At 45.5% G+C, this 15,877-nt stretch overlaps 1 protein-coding gene across 2 annotated transcripts in view; it reads left to right on the top strand.

The window, feature by feature from the left end:
* BIN2 (bridging integrator 2) overlaps positions 1-15,877 on the top strand; it is a 29,546-nt gene that overhangs the window by 12,871 nt on the left and 798 nt on the right. The window contains exons 3-12 of one of the 2 annotated variants that reach the window (XM_027593413.2): positions 2,350-2,404; positions 2,677-2,771; positions 3,290-3,385; positions 4,861-4,968; positions 5,280-5,365; positions 6,507-6,582; positions 7,454-7,536; positions 11,002-11,719; positions 13,609-13,689; positions 15,160-15,234. In XM_027593413.2, the coding sequence (XP_027449214.1) occupies positions 2,350-2,404; positions 2,677-2,771; positions 3,290-3,385; positions 4,861-4,968; positions 5,280-5,365; positions 6,507-6,582; positions 7,454-7,536; positions 11,002-11,719; positions 13,609-13,689; positions 15,160-15,234 (1,473 nt within the window). Of the gene's footprint in view, positions 1-2,349; positions 2,405-2,676; positions 2,772-3,289; positions 3,386-4,860; positions 4,969-5,279; positions 5,366-6,506; positions 6,583-7,453; positions 7,537-10,998; positions 11,720-13,608; positions 13,690-15,159; positions 15,235-15,877 lie in introns of both variants that reach the window. The other variant, XM_027593412.2, reaches the window with a different exon arrangement.

Below are 15,877 nucleotides of genomic sequence, written 5' to 3' on the forward strand. Positions count from 1 at the left end.
TTGTTCTTCCTGCACTCTAACCTCTCTGTAGCATCTGGCCCCTCCTTGGTCATTTCTCTGACACTCTCCTGATCCTCACTTGCTGTGATACACCACACAATGTCGGCTCCTCTCCCAGCTCTCTGACAGTGTCTTTGACTCCCCTGAGGCTATCTGTGCGTTCGTGTCCCTTGAGTCCTGGCATTCAGCCCCAAGGACTTTTAACCTGAGGTATGGTCAAGAGTTTGGGATGGCTTAGAAGTAAGGCAGAAAATGTGGATGAAATAATTAGTCCAATTTTCTTTGACCGACTTGACCTAGATTTTCTGCTGCTAAATTTACATAATAATGATCTTTCCTACAAAGATTTCCACAGATTAAAAAAAAAATTTAGATTTATTTATTTGAGAGCGGGGGGGGGGGGAAGAGGCAGAGGGAGAGAGAGAGAACCCCAAGCAGACTCCCTGCTGAGCGTGGAACCCAACGTGGGGCCAATCCCACAACCTATGAGATTATGACCTGAGCCGAAACCAAAAGTCGGATGCTTAACCGACTGAGCCACCCAGGCACACCCCCCCAGATAAAAAAAAATTTTTTTAAAGATTTTATTTATTTGAGAGAGCGAGAGAGAGAGAGAGAGCACATGAGAGGGGGGAGGGTCAGAGGGAGAAGCAGACTCCCCGCTGAGCAGGGAGTCCGATGTGGGACTCGATCCCGGGACTCCAGGATCATGACCTGAGCCGAAGGCAGTCGCTTAACCAACTGAGCCACCCAGGCACCCGATAAAAAAAATTTTAAAGTAAGTTGTTAGATAGAATTTTCTGATTTTTCAGTTTTTCTCCTATATATTTTTGTTGTTGTTGTTGTTGTTAAAGATTTCATTTATTTGACAAAGAGAGACACAGCAAGAGAGGGAACACAAGCAGGGGGAGTGGGAGAGGGAGAAGCAGGCTTCCAGCGGAGCAGGGAGCCCGATGTGGGGCTCAATCCCAGAACTCTGGGATCATGACCTGAGCTGAAGGCAGACGCGTAACAACTGAGCCACCCAGGTGCCCCTCCCATAAATTTTTTTTATACTTTTGGTATGCTCAATAGCCTATCTAGTGCTGAAAACAAGCAAAACAAATGAACAAGTTCACAAGTGCTTTATGGTGTACGCATAATGCTTGAACACTCCTTCCCCGAAGCTGGTGTGAGGCTCACTATTCTGACCCATAGGCCCTGCCCTGTAGAATACACTAAAGTAGGCTGCCCCTTTCAGTCCAGGCCCACACTCCTGAAGTCAGGCTCCAAATGTCAGTAGTCTGGCTTCAGCTCCCTTCTCATACAACTCCTAGAAACTGGAGTCCACACAGAGGAAAGAGACTAGAGTCAGAAGGGGCTTTAAGTAACAACAGAGGGAGCCTATGAAAGAGAAGACTTGGAGCAGGGTCTGGGAAAGATGCCTTCCAACATATGTGCAAGAGTTATCAGATCTATTCTGAGTACAGAAGGCCAGCCCGAGACCAGTGGGCCAGAGTTCTAGTAGAACTATTTAAAATTGAAGCACAACCTCAGCAAGAAGTCATGAGTTTCTGCTTGCAGGACGTATTCAAGAAGCGGAGGCTAAATGAACATTTGTCAGAGTTCAGACAAAAGTGGTTCATCTGTTGGGTTGAGATTTGAACTTCCAAACTTAAATGATACCTTCCTTTCCTTTTCTCCCTTCTTTTTTTTCCAGGGAGGAGACCTAACTGTGCTTGGGAGGCCCAGCCAAAAAAAAAAAAAAAAAGAGTTCAGACACAGGAGCGAAGACAGGATTGGGTAGATGCATAGAGCTATGGATGAGGCCACTGGAGTTGGGGCTGAGGGAGAATCAGGGATGAGCCATTTGGAAGGGAAGTGTAAAGGCTGTGACTGATGGAAGGGAAGGGTGAAGGGAGGCGAGGCAGAGAAGGATGTCGGGGGAGAAGAGGGATGGCCTGTGTGAGGGTTCACGGGAGAAAGAAGGCTGAGCGTCTACAGCAGGTGGTGGTGGTTTACTTACCCAGAGAGGAAAGTATAAGCCAGGGGATCCCTCCCCAGAGAGGAAAGTATAAGCGTCACCTAGGACACCTAAATTTCAGCAGAGGAACTGGGGTACAGGCTTTTGTTCACCAGAAGGAAGAACAAGGGAAAGAAGGCCTGCAAGTGCCATGGGAACAATCTCCAAACAAAAACTGCCCCCAAAAAGACAACCAGCAACTTCTTGGTAAAGAGAACAAAGGCTAATTTATAACGTTTGCAAATTCCAGGATTGATTTCTGCCTTTAACCTACTCTTCTACCTTGACCTCTGAAGCATCTTTCCAAATGTATCTCTCTGGTCACCCAAAGCCCTTCTCCCTTGCAGGCAGAAGGCCAGAAGCTCTACAAGGACCTGAAGAACTTCCTTAGTGCCGTCAAAGGTGGGTAGTGTGCGGCACAGCCTGAGTGAGAGCTCTGAGGATGGGAAGAAAAACACCCAGTCTCCGGCGATTTGAGGCCTGGACCGTGTGGGCATAGGAAGAGCAATGTTTCCTGTCCCAGCCCCCGCCCAGCTTCCCTCTCAGGTCACCCGAACCTTCCGGGGGTGCGCGTCCTTCTGAAGTAGACCCGCTGATCTGCCCGTCGACCCATATGGCTATAGCAGCCTCCTTTGGGGGAAGCTGTAAGGTGGGACCGACTTCTTTCCTTTCAGTGATGCATGAAAGCTCAAAGAGAGTGTCGGAAACCCTGCAGGAGATCTACAGCAGCGAGTGGGACGGTCACGAGGAGCTGAAGGCCATTGCGGGGGTAAGAGTGTCCCGGCTTCACAGCTCTTCAGCACTCACTCCTGCCTTCTCTTAGCTTCTCCGTCCAAGCAAATAGGAAAGCAAGGGAGCCAGTCCACGTCCTTCATGTGTATAGCCTCAGCAACAAGTGTTCCCTCATCTGCGGATTCCTCTGCAGTCCATCTTCCTCTCTTTAAAACCTTATGGAAGTTCTACCTACATAAAACCCAGCTGGTTGTCTTCAAAAACTAACTTCATGCAGTTTTTTCCTCCCAAATTTCCCTGTCCTTCAAGTCGAGTCCAAGACTGACCATCTCTTCCTGTTCTTGATCCCTGAAGGTATGTCCAGTGTCTTATAGGGCAGTTCCTGGGGGCAGAGGTGTTTCTTCATCTGACTCTTCACCAGAACCCAACATGACATTCTAAACACAGCGCTTCAGAAAGGAAGTTTGCTGCGGGAAGAATTTGGATTTTTCCCTGCTGGGCAGTTGTTGCTGAGAAGTGGGGCCCTCACCTCTGCCCTTTGCCTCTACCCCACAGAATAATGATCTCCTTTGGGAAGACTATGAAGAGAAACTAGCTGACCAGGCGTTGAGGACCATGGAAAACTACGTAGCCCAGTTCAGCGAAATTAAGGTAATCAGTTTCAGAGTCGAGGGTGGCCCCCAGAGTAAACATCCTAAGTAGAGTTCGAACCCACGGTTAGAAATGAAGCTAAGGGGGTGCCTGGGTGGCTCAGTCGTTAAGCATCTGCCTTCAGCTCAGGTCATGATCCCAGGGTCCTGCGAGCGAGCCCCACATCGAGCTCCCTGCTCAGCGGGGAGCCTGCTTCTCCCTCTCCCTCTGCCTGCCGCTCCCCCCTGCTTGTGCTCTCTCTCTCTCTCTCAGACAAATAAATTAAAAAATAAATTAAAAAAAAACTAGCTGATATGTTTATTGTAGAGAAGAGGAAACTTGGAGGAGTCCTAATAATTATTTTCCAATACTGGGAGGTCTGTTAGGTGAAAGAGGGATGCATCCTGTTCTAAACGGTTTCAGAAAGCAGTGAGAATTCACTTACTCATCGAACTCAGATTTATGAAACACCTACTCCGTCGGGCACTGCGCTGCTTGTAGATTAATAGAGAGAAATTAGAGGGATCCTGATTTAAGTTTCTCATAGAAATATAAGTTTCTCATAGAAACTTAAATGAAATGAAATATACTGTGAAGTTGGGAGTTGAAGTTCAACTCCAAGCAGAAGTTGAACTACTTACTTTGACTATTACAGAGAAGCTCCATGCACTAAATAGGAAGTTGGACCAGATAATCACTAAGATCCTTGCAAAATCTATGATTGGATTTGTAGTTTGGATGAGATTGAGTAGACGCTCTCTCGGTGCACACAATAATTTACTATTTTATTATGCTTTAGGGTTTTCAAAGCACTTTTTAGTCAGCGTCTGATCTTTAAAATAACACTGTAGAGCAGATGAGGCTGCTGAAGTTCCAGGAGAGATGTGCCTTGCCCTCCGTCATAAGGCTAATAAGTGGCAGCAATGGGAGTAAGACCCTAAACTCCTGACTTTGAATTCAGCTGGATCCTCAAGTCCATTTCTCCTGGAGGCTGAACCCGTTTTTAGTGGGTTCATAGGAAATATTAACATTTAGTGCAGCCTTCCATGTGCTCTATAGAATTTCGCTTTACTCTATACCCCCTACACACACAGCCCCCATGAGAATTCCCATTCTTTCCAAATAGTGAGGGAAATCCCATAGGCACCAAGCTGTTAGAAAGTGAAATTTGGGGGCGCCTGGGTGGCTCAGCCGTTAAGTGTCTGCCTTCGGCTCGGGTCGTGATCCCAGCATCCTGGGATCGAGCCCCACATCAGGCTCCCTGCTCCGCGGGAAGCCTGCTTCTCCCTCTCCCACTCCCCCTGCTTGTGTTCCCAGTCTCGCTGTCTCTCTCTCTGTCAAATAAACAAATAAAATCTTTAAAAAAAAAAAAAAGAAAGAAAGTAAAATTTGGTAACAGGGCCCAGTAATTGTGCCTCTCTGTTTGCTACTCTGTTACTTGCGTCCTGGCCACTGGAAAGTGAGTATCAAGGCCCTCTCTCCTGACTCTGGGTTAGGAAAGAATTGCCAAGCGGGGTCGGAAACTCGTGGACTATGACAGTGCCCGGCACCACCTGGAGGCGGTGCAGAATGCCAAGAAGAAAGATGAGGCCAAGACTACCAAGGTAAAAAACAAAAAAAACCCAGGTGAAACCCTGCCTTCCTTCCCCCGATAACTGTGGCAGGTGGCTGGGCCAAGCCGGGCTTAGGAAATGACAAATTCAGCATCCAGCATCCTGAAGGAAATCCTGTTTCCCCTGGCCCCGATGCTCGAAGGAAAGTCAGAGACGCAAGGCTGGGGAGGGCATGGGTCTGGGGAAGGAGAGGCATGGTTCCAGGTAAGCTGAGTCCCTGAAAGAATGCAGGGAATAAAGGCGGCAGCCTCCAGCCCTAGATTCCGGATTGAGGGAGACTGTCCTGTCTCTTACACCCCCAGGCAGAGGAAGAGTTCAACAAAGCCCAGAGTGTGTTTGAAGACCTGAACCAGGAACTGCTAGAGGAGCTGCCTGTTCTTTATCATAGGTAATGACTGACAGGAAAGGCCTAGACTCCTGGGCCTGTGGAGGCCCAGGTTACCTGGCAACCCAAGCATGTCACCTCATGAGAAGAGCTCTGTTCCAAGAGTGGGATGTCACCTCAGCCCTGCTACTGGCTTGCTGGGTGATACTAGGCAAACTGCCCTATCGCCCCAGACCCTGGTTTCTTCATCTGCAATGAAGAAAGAGATAGCGGGGCTTGCCCTGCTGGCTTTTCCGGTTTAAAGGCAAGATGCTTCTTGGATAGGAGAGATCTTGGCAAGTAAATTACTGCCATCATGGGAACTAGGAATGCCTCAGTGTGTATTGTTTTAAACGAGCTTGGTTCATGAACATCCAGATTGACCTAGAAGATAAACCATGGGATGATTATTTCTATCAGTGATGTCTTTGCTTCACAGAAGGTAAAAGTGTTTTAGATGTATCTGGGTAGAAATTCTATTTGTATCCTATTTTCATCGTACAAAATATGCTGCAATGCAGTTGTAGTCAGTATTTTATATTGCCACTTAATATTAGTCTGTGTATGATGGAGCCTTTTTAATAACTACATGTATTCTAAAACACTAATTATGTGACTCCTAATTTAAATAGCCTTGAAATTTAGTACAGTTTCTTTAAATGTAAACTCCCCCAATTCATTTATAGTAGAATTCCACTAATGTGCATACAGCTCCATAGCAGTCCAAGTATTGCATAATGAGAAAGAATAATTACTTATTATAATAATTATAATTGTACGGCCTTGTATTTATAGCGTACTTTAAAAATTCTTCAGAGTACTTTCATTCATATCACTTTAATACCTAAAGAGCCCGAATCAAGTGAGCTTCATGCAACTAGAAGTCTCTTATACTTTGGTGTCAGACTGGGCTGTTAAATGTCTCCTCTGACCTTCCCACACTTCCGAGAGTCAAGTGTGCTACTGGCCTGGCTCTGACGAATCCAGATCCCAGAACATCCTGAGTCTTAGGGTGCGGGGCGCTTTTCTCTGAGGAGTCTTAGTGTTGGCTTAAGCTCCTACCTTGTATTTCAAAGGTTTCCTTTACTAACCCTTACCTGTATGTGTTGTTGTGGGGTTTTTTGTTATTGTTTTGGTTTTTGTTTGTTTTTTTGCCTCCTGATAGTCGTATTGGCTGTTACGTGACCATCTTCCAAAACATTTCCAACCTGAGGGATGTCTTCTACAGGGAGATGAGCAAGGTGAGAAACCTCTGGCCAATGTAGATGCCTAGGTGGGTTTCCCTAGGAAATATGAAAGTAGCCCTAATTTACATAATCACATTAAATATTGATATTGGCACCACAGGTTTTTACTTTTCTCTTGTGATGAAAAAACAGCACTTGATTGACGGTGTTGAACTGTGTCAAAGCACAAGTATACACATCAGAGGGCCCTCCCCGTCTCCATTAACAACTGAATGATGGCATCCAGACTTGAGCTTCAGATAAATAGAGGAGGTTAGGCCTATGGAAGGAAGAGCTGAAGTGGGGAACCAAGCTGTGAATCGTTATCTTTAGCTGCTACGGAGGAAGGAGGGCAGTGTTTAAACACAGGTCTGTCTCTCGGGTAGTTGGGCATGAAGAGAGAAGGCCAGTCCTTTTCAGTGAGAGGCAGCCACAGAACACAACCTCATGGGGCCTTTTCTAGTCCTGGGATTCCAAGACTCTGTTCTGTCACGTCATTAATTAAATTCATGCACACATCCATATATTCCTCTCCACAGTTGCTTTAGCTAAATTATGGTTTGCCTCGTTAATATTACAATGGGTTTTTCTTCCCTGGATTACCTGAGAGAAGCTAGAACCTCAACTCAAACATCAAACACCAAGGACCTGGCCTTGAGAGAGCCGCCAATCTGTTGGAAGGGGCAGAACTTAAGACACAGCCAGTCAAGGAAGAAGGGGCAGGACAGAACCCTCGATGCTAGTGCAAAAGAGATGAGGGGGAATCTTATAGTGAAGGGTGCGGAGGTTTTATTCTGGGAACTGTCTGAGAGGGAGGAGGAAGGGATATATATGCCCGTCTCGGGTTCCCCACTGGCTAGCAACCCGTCTCTCTTGCTGGCTGTAGCTGAACCACAGTCTCTACGAGGTGATGAGCAAACTGGAGAAGCAGCATTCCGACAAAGTCTTTGTGGTGAAGGGAGTATCAAGGTGAGCAACTCCCGAGACTCCTTGCTCCTTCGCTTGTCCTGTGAACATACGCAAACACTCTCATTTCCATCCCTAAGCCTGGCCTTCCCTTCATGTTCACGTGCATGGTGTCGTTTATTTGCATTATGCCCCTATATAAATTCTTTTTCTTTGTATGAAATGTTTCAGCTATCACTAAAGGTATAAAGAATAATACACTAAAAAAGAGGAATACAGTAAGTAGCCATACTGCCGTCAAATTTAAGAAATACTATTATAAGTATTACTGAAGTGCCCAGTGTCCCCCTCCCCACTCATCCTGCCCCTCACCAAAGGTAGCCACTGTCTTAAATTGAGTATTTACTTTTCCTGTGCTTTTCTTTTTACTTCTCTTATACACACAGAAAATACCGTTTTGCGTGTTTTTAAACTTCATAAAATGGAATTATACTATATATGTACTTTTGCAACTCCTTTTGCTCTCTTTGTACCCTTTGTGAGGGTCATTTATCCTGTTGCTGCATGTTGCTAGCCCTGGGCTTTCCTCTCCCTAACTGTTATGGATGCTGCTGCTTAGCTGGTCTACAGTTTATTTATCTATCCTCCTGCTAATAGACATTTGGGTTGTTCTCCAGTTTCTTGCTATCACAAATAATGTTGCAATGGACACATTTTACATTGCTCCTGTGACTATTACCAAGAGTGTCTTTAGGGTGTATACTGGGAGTGGAGTTGCTGAGTCATAGTCTGTGCATTTGGGCCTCTCAGCCTTGCTAGGTATTGGCATTGTCAAATGGCTCTCCAAAGTGACCGTTGCACTGTACAACCCACCAGCAGTAAATAAAAGCCCCCATTGCTCCCTATTCTTGCTACACGTGACATTGTCAGACTTACTAATTTTTTCAAACTAACAGGTATGAAATGGAATTTTTTGCGATTTTAATTCGTATCTCCACAATTGCTAGCTAGCATGAACATCTTTCTGTGTTATTGGCCATTAAAGTTCCTTTCAGTGACTTTCCTGTTTATCCTTGTTTTCACATTTTTCATTTAGATTGTTTACCTTTTTAAATTTTTTTTTTTAGATTTTATTTATTTGTCAGAGCACAAGCAGGGGGAGCGGCAGGCAGAGGGAGAGGGAGAAGCAGGCTCCCCGCTGAGCAGGGAGCCCGATGTGGTCCTGGGATCATGACCTGAGCCGAAGGCAGACACGTGACTGACTGAGCCACCCAGCATCCCTAGATTGTTTACCTTTTTTAAAAAATTGATTTATAGAAGGTATTTGTGTCTGTGTATTCTGGATATTAATTCTTTAATGATATGCACTGCAAATATCTTCTCAACCTGTTACGGATTACTTTTCGTGTGTGTGTGTGTGTGTGTGTGTGTGTGTGTGTGTGTGTGTTCATACATTATGCTGATAAACAAGCAATTCAGTGGTCCTTTAGAATGTGATCACTTTCTCATTCTGAAGCCTTTGCTTGGGAGGATTTAAGTTCCTTCTGTGAACAAGGTTTTATGCTGAGAGTTAGAGATCCAAAGACATAGGAGACATGTCCTTTGGGTGATTTACTAGAAGTTGGAAGGACAGACGGTGTACCTAAGGAAAGAAGGAACGATATAAGCTTGCCTATACTAAGTACCTAATGAGACCAGCAGGAATTCCAGAGAGGTGAGTACTTCCCATGGTATGGATGGTCAGGGAAGACTTTAAAAGGAGGTGGTGAAACTGATCTTGGGACTTGAAAGTAGAATCAGGCTCACATTTGTTATTTGTACTATTCATCTAGCAATTTGTTACAGACTATTAAAAATAATCACTAAAGGATCAATGTAGATTTCCTGGATGAATTCCCTTTTGCTCCAAAAATTCTGTTTCTCCGCATTGAAAGCCAGAGTTCTTTCTAATCATCCATTCGTCTGAAACCTACTATCACTTAAACCAAGATGTCCCAGAACCTTGTAGGGAAATCTGTTTTTTTCTTGCTATGTCCTGGGCCTTCTATACCTGCTGACCCCGAGAATGCTAGTGCTAGAAAGAACCTATGTCAGCCAGCTTGTCTCACGTCAGAAACTCCCACAAGGCAGGAACTAAGTTTCTCTCTTTATCTTCCTATCCCTGTCTCCCATCCTTGTGCCCACGTTAATTGGTACCTGTCGAGTAAATACTTGTGGGTTGCTTAATCAGTTTGTGGACAGTACATAGGAGGCACTTGAGGAGGTGAGTAGAAGTCAAGCCGATGTGGGCTGTAGAAGCACTCAGCAGGGTATCCAGCCTGCTTGATGAATGTTAGAGTCAATTTCATTATTCGTGGTAATTGTGTTCTATAAACTCAGCAGGGTATCCAGCCTGCTTGATGAATGTTAGAGTCAATTTCATTATTCGTGGTAATTGTGTTCTATAAAGCCACGGTGAGCACGGGATTGGTGAATACTGAACCATTGCTGCTAGGGGAAACACAGAGTTAGGTTCCTGTGAGCCCCTGCTCCCAACGTTTTCATCAGCCCGTCAATACATAACCTCGTCTCATGTGTGTTTCTGTTTAAAGACACCTTATTTAATACATACTGCTGGGGCGCCTGCGTGGCTCAGTCGGTTAAGCATCCGACTCTTGATTTCAGCTCAGATCGTGAGCTCTGGTTTGTGGGATGGAGCCCCGCATCAGGCTCTGCACTCAGCATGCAGTCTGCTCGGGATTCTCCCTCTGCCTCTGCTTCTCCCCCTGCTTGTGCTCGCTCTCTAAATAAATAAACAAATAAATAAATAATACATATTGTTGATTCCTTCATATTGAACTGCCAGCCAACAGCACCGGAACTCATGCCGGAGTGACGTTTCTCTAATGTGTTTTTTTCTCTGTAAGGCACATCACACTCTTCTGGCTCTAAGCACTTTAGTGCTATATATACTTGGAGGCCATTTTAAACAGCAAAATCACCAACAAAAAGCACAACAATGTGAAAAACATGGCCAAAAGGACACATTTGCAGTATAAGAGCTGAAACAAGGCAGAGGATTGCCTTCTTAGACCTCAGCTGGGAAAGTGCCTGTTAGGCGCTCATTTTTCAAAGCTCACACATGTCCGTGGCTGGCTGCAAAAGCAAAATGAGTATTAATTTTGGAGTTGTAAATAAATTTTAGGGAGTAGGTGAATTTGCAAATACAGAATCCTCAAGGATCAACTGTATATCACCCATGGAATCTTTTCCACAGAGAAAATATTTTGTCAGCGTTTTGCTGTGTTTCTTTCTCGTCTTGTTTTCTATATATGTTTTTACATAATTGAGATCGTGATATGGATAAAATTTTGTAGCCTCTTTTTCACCTTAGGAAGCATTATTGCAAAGTATACAGACTTTCTCATATTTTACATTGCTTTGTTCTGTTTTATTGTTATGTGCGTGCATCATTATTTATTTGGGGGTGTTTGGGTTGCTTCCAGTTTTTAGCTCTTCTGAATCTGAATGCTCTTACTTTTTCAGCAGCAGCAGACGCTCTTTGGTCATCTCTTCCCCAGTTTGCACGTCTGCGGTCTCTAGCCCCCTGACCTCACCTACCAGTCCCTCTGCGCTTTCTTTGAAGAATGACAGGGACTCCACCTCAGCAAGTGAAGAAGAGCTGGCATCTGATCTGGCCCAGGGAGAAGAGGATTCCAAGATTAAAGAGCCCTTAAAAGACAAGGAAAGAGAGGAGGAAGAGTCTGAAGCAAGCTCCTCTGAGGAAGAAGAGCCTCTCCCAGCTTGCAATGGCCCCGCCCAGGCCCAGCCCTCTCCCGCCATTGAGGGCAGCAGGTCCCAGGAGAAAGTTCTCCCTTGCTCGCCATCTCCATCGCCAGGCAGTGCTCTTATCCCTTCAGAGCAGCCCTCTTCTCTCCCAGAAGTAGTCCTCCGAACCCGCACCTCAAGTGAAGGATCTGAACAACCAAAGAAGAGAGCCTCTATCCAGAGGACCTCAGCACCTCCGAATAGGCCTCCTCCACCCAGAGCCACTCCCAGCCCCAGGCACTCCTCAGGGAACATACCCTCCAGCCCTCTAGCCTCTGAGCAGGGTTCACCTACCAGTCCCAGGGCCTCCTTAGAGGTTTCTCCTGACCCACAGCCACCAGAGAAGCCAGTAAGAACTTCTGAGGCCAGAGAAAAGGAAAACATCAACAATCTGAACCCAGAAGAACTTTGTACTTCCCCTACCTTGATGATGTCTGAGGTGAGATTGGATCTGGTTGAGTCTTTTTTTTTTAAGATTTTATTTATTTGAGAGAGAAAGAGAGCATGAGAGGGGGAGGGTCAGAGGGAGAAGCAGACTACCCACTGAGTGGGGAGCTCGATGTGAGGCTCGATCCCAGGACTCCAGGATCATAACCTGAGCCCAAGGCAGACACTTAACCGACTGAGCCACCCAGGCGCCGCCAGGTTGAGTCTTTATTCCCTTTTAAAACTTCCATGTAGATCATCTTTACTATAGTAAGCTTGCCCCAGTTGATAAGCTCTTATGTCATTAGATTACAGTTTTAAGGATATTCTTGGACACCTTTTTTGATTCTGGGGATTGTTTCACATATTCATAGCAACTAACTCAGTGACCTGTACTCTTAGGGTAGTTGACTTCTGCAAAGGACTATAATCTTATTATTATTATGAGCAGATTCTTGCTAATTTCTTTCTTTTGCTCCAAGTTCTGGGAGTTCCCAATATAAAGAATCTACAACTGGCATCCTGAGCTTTACCTTCTTTAGTGGGGGATGGGGAGGAGGGTCTCATTTCAGTTTGTCATACTGACGGCTATGGTAAGCAAAATGGCATCTGCAAATTTCCGAGATCTGTCTACTTTGATGAGAGAGCCATAGAAGAAGGAACTCACAGGGGAGAGTAAAGCAAAAGGGATAGTCTTTTGAAAGGTGAGGATATGGATGAGAAAAGGATTGTGTTAAAATAGAGACCGAGAGCCCGTGGAGAGCACCCAGTTCCCTAAAGGATCTGGAAATCAAGTCACATTCTATTCAAATTACATGGAAAGGCTTAATCATATAGGAGAGAGGTTTGACTTGTCCTATGAGATTCCTGAGGGCAGAACTATGTGTAAAGACTTTTTTTCCCCCAAGTACATTTTGGATCAATATAAGAGGAACTTGAAGCAATTAGCTCTGTTTAAAAAGATAATATGGAAACACAATTTGAAATACAGGGGAAAGGGGGCACAGGGACTTCCAAAAACAAAAATAGGGTAGGCCACCTTGAGAAATAGTCCTCTTTCCTTGCTGTTGAAAGCTAAGGATATATAATCACCTGTCAGGTGCATTGTAGAGAAGATTATGGTGAGACATCTAACTAGATGGCACCAAGATTCATTCATTCATTCATTCATTCATTCATTCATTCATTCCCTACTTACTGAGCCCCTGCTATGTGCTGGGCACTTTTTTAGGAGGTGGGATATGACAGTGAACGAAACACAAAACTCTCTGCCTTCCTGCATCTTACATTCTAGTGGGTGGGGGGGGGGGGAGGAATGAGGGAGATAGGCAAGAAACAGTAAGTAAAATGACAATTTAGCGATGATAAGAGATAGAAAAATTAAGTAGGGGAAGGTACAGGGAGTGAAGGCTAAATTGCAGGGAGTTTTTTGTTTTTGTTTTCATTTTTTTTTTAAACATTTTATTTATTTATTTGACAGAGAGCACAAGCAGGGGGAGTGGCAGACAGAGGGAGAAGAAGCAGGCTCCCCACCGAGCAAGGAGCCCAATGCGGGACTTGATCCCAGGACCCTGGGATCGTGACCTGAGCCAAAGGCAGATGCTTAACCGACTGAGCCACCCAGGCACCCGCTAAATTGCAGTTTTAAACAGAGTGGTTAGAGGAGACGTTTGAGCAGTGAAGGAGGCCATGCAGATATCTGGGAGTCTGAGACTTCTGGTGCCCCTCCTTTCACACCACCCAATTCACACCACTGAAGCCTGACCAGGCTACATCGAGGGCCTCCTGTTCTCTGGACATGGGTCCCGTGGGTACCAGGTAGCATGGACAAAGGGTCCAGGGGTGGCATCCAGGGTGTGAAGGTGTGGAACTCTCTCCTCTGTTGTCCACTTTGATCCACAGGTCTTTTCAGAGTCTGACCCGGCAAAGAAGATCGAGGACAAGGAAGAGAATAGTAAGCTCACCTCTGCTGACTCCCCTGAGGTACTGACATCTAAGTCGTCAACATTATTATGCTCTCCGTCTTGATTCACATGAGGTGCAGAAGGTCCTAACGGAGCAAGATAGGAAACTTTTTCCCTTTGTTGGCTTCTAGGCTGAGGAAGCTCTACTGATGGAGAGAAATGTGCAGGGTGTGTAGACAGTGAATAAGCACAGGGTAAATGTGGGATTTTGAGTAGGTAAAGTGTAGCCACTTTTCACTTCCCTGCACTAAAAAGAGCAATTCAACAGCATGGAAAAATCAAAATTAATTTATATTTGACTTTGTGATATATTATATGATTTTAGTATGGGGTCAGCAAAAGAGTGAATAAAACAGGTTTGCCTCTTGGGCATCATCTTATTGTAGGGGAGATGGTAGGGGCCAAGATACTGTCTATTTTTGAGAAACAGTCTAGTAACACTGTCCTCCTTGGGAAAGAGATACAGGGTACAACCTCCTACCCCCTGAAGCCACCTCCTTAAATATACATATATTGGAGATTTATAGTGTTTTCTTACTCCCAGCCTCTCCTCTGGGATTGCTTGGTCATCAGCTAAGGAGACATATTTTTCCTTCCGCATTAAGCAGCTAGAGCGTCTCAGATCCTAGCCTATCAGAGTCATCAATCTCCTGAGGCCTATGTCCTGCGAGATCTGTTCACTTCCCTTACTACAGATGCACCATAAGTCATACTTTCCCTCAAGCAGAATTATGGACATATCACATATTAAAATGGGTAAATAAAAAGAAAACTGTGAGCAAATCTGTTCTTGCTCAGCATTTGAGTCACCTGAGAGAATGAAGGTTCTCTGAAAGAAAGTAACTTTCTGGGAGGTGGTATTACCTTTGGGGCAGTTCATAGCCTGGAATTCGAGGAGGAAATAAGAAGGAAAATCCCTTAAAGGAGAAAGCACCTCAGAGTACCAAGGTCTTCTTCCCCTGGCTTAGCAGTTCCTAGGCAGGGCTTTCCAAACCTTGGGTACCCATCTAAGAACCCAGAACTTTTCCCAAAGAAACCGTCATGCCACTTGCCTTTCCTAACCACCATAGCTTAGGATCATCTCAGTGTGAGAGCCGCAGTGCATTCCCGAGGAGGGTTAGTCTAAAAGTGGTAGGTAGTGATTTTAAGGCCTATATTTATAGTCTCACAGACTCCCACATAGATTTATATACAGATGCATGTCACACAGATCACACGGTGTCTGATCATGGAAACAATGGGAGTCCAAAGACCTGGTTTCCTGTCCCAGCAGGTCATTTGATCCTTTGAATCTCGGTCTCTTGATCTGTGACAGAGAATGACAGTAAAGCCTTCCCTGATGCTCTCAGGCCATAGTAAAACAACATTGTATGTCTGCCCTTTGTATTGTCTATGACCCTCGTAAAGTGTAAGGCACAGAAGACCCTTCGAAGCTGAGAGACTCGGGAGGTTGAGCCACTTCTCACTGGCAGAACTCTTCTCTTTGCAGAGCCAAGATCTTCAGCTTCACGTCTCTGCAGTTCCAGAAGAGAGCAATGTCATGGCAACCGTGCCTCAAGAAGAGGTAAGGAGGCCAGATAACACAGAGAATGGGGTGAGTGGTAAGACTCACATTGGGGGTGGACAGAGGTTTGGCTACAGTCTGGAAACCTCACCATGGGCTACCAGGGGAACCCGGCAGTGAACAACATCCTCAGGGCAAAGTCAAGCAGGTGGGAGCCAGAGGAACCAAGAGTGACCTGGGACTTTGTGGTTTCTGTGCCCATTTCCCAGCACTTGGCCTTGAACCTTTTACCTCTCACCATAGCCTTATCTCCTAAATATATATTTTTTAAGATTTTATGTATTTATTTGATAGAGAGCACAAGCAGGGGGAGTGGCAGGCAGAGGGAGAGGGAGAAGCAGTCTCCCTGCCGAGTAGGGAGCCCAATGTGGGGCTTGATCCCAGGACCATGGGACCCCCTAAATATTTTTATCTGAACTTATTTCAAAAAGTAGTTAAGTGGGGCACCTGGGTGGCTCAGTCGGTTAAGTGTCTGACTCTCGATTTCGGCTCAGGTCATGATCTCAGGTTCATGAGATCAAGCCCCACATGGGGCTTCTCACTGGGCATGGAACCTGCTTAAGAGTCTCTCTCTCTCCCTCTCCCCCAGCCCCTCCCCTCCCCCACTAACACACACACACACACACACACACTCTCTCTCTCT

This window comes from Zalophus californianus, chromosome 9 (assembly GCF_009762305.2).
Source record: "Zalophus californianus isolate mZalCal1 chromosome 9, mZalCal1.pri.v2, whole genome shotgun sequence".
NCBI lineage: Eukaryota > Metazoa > Chordata > Mammalia > Carnivora > Otariidae > Zalophus > Zalophus californianus.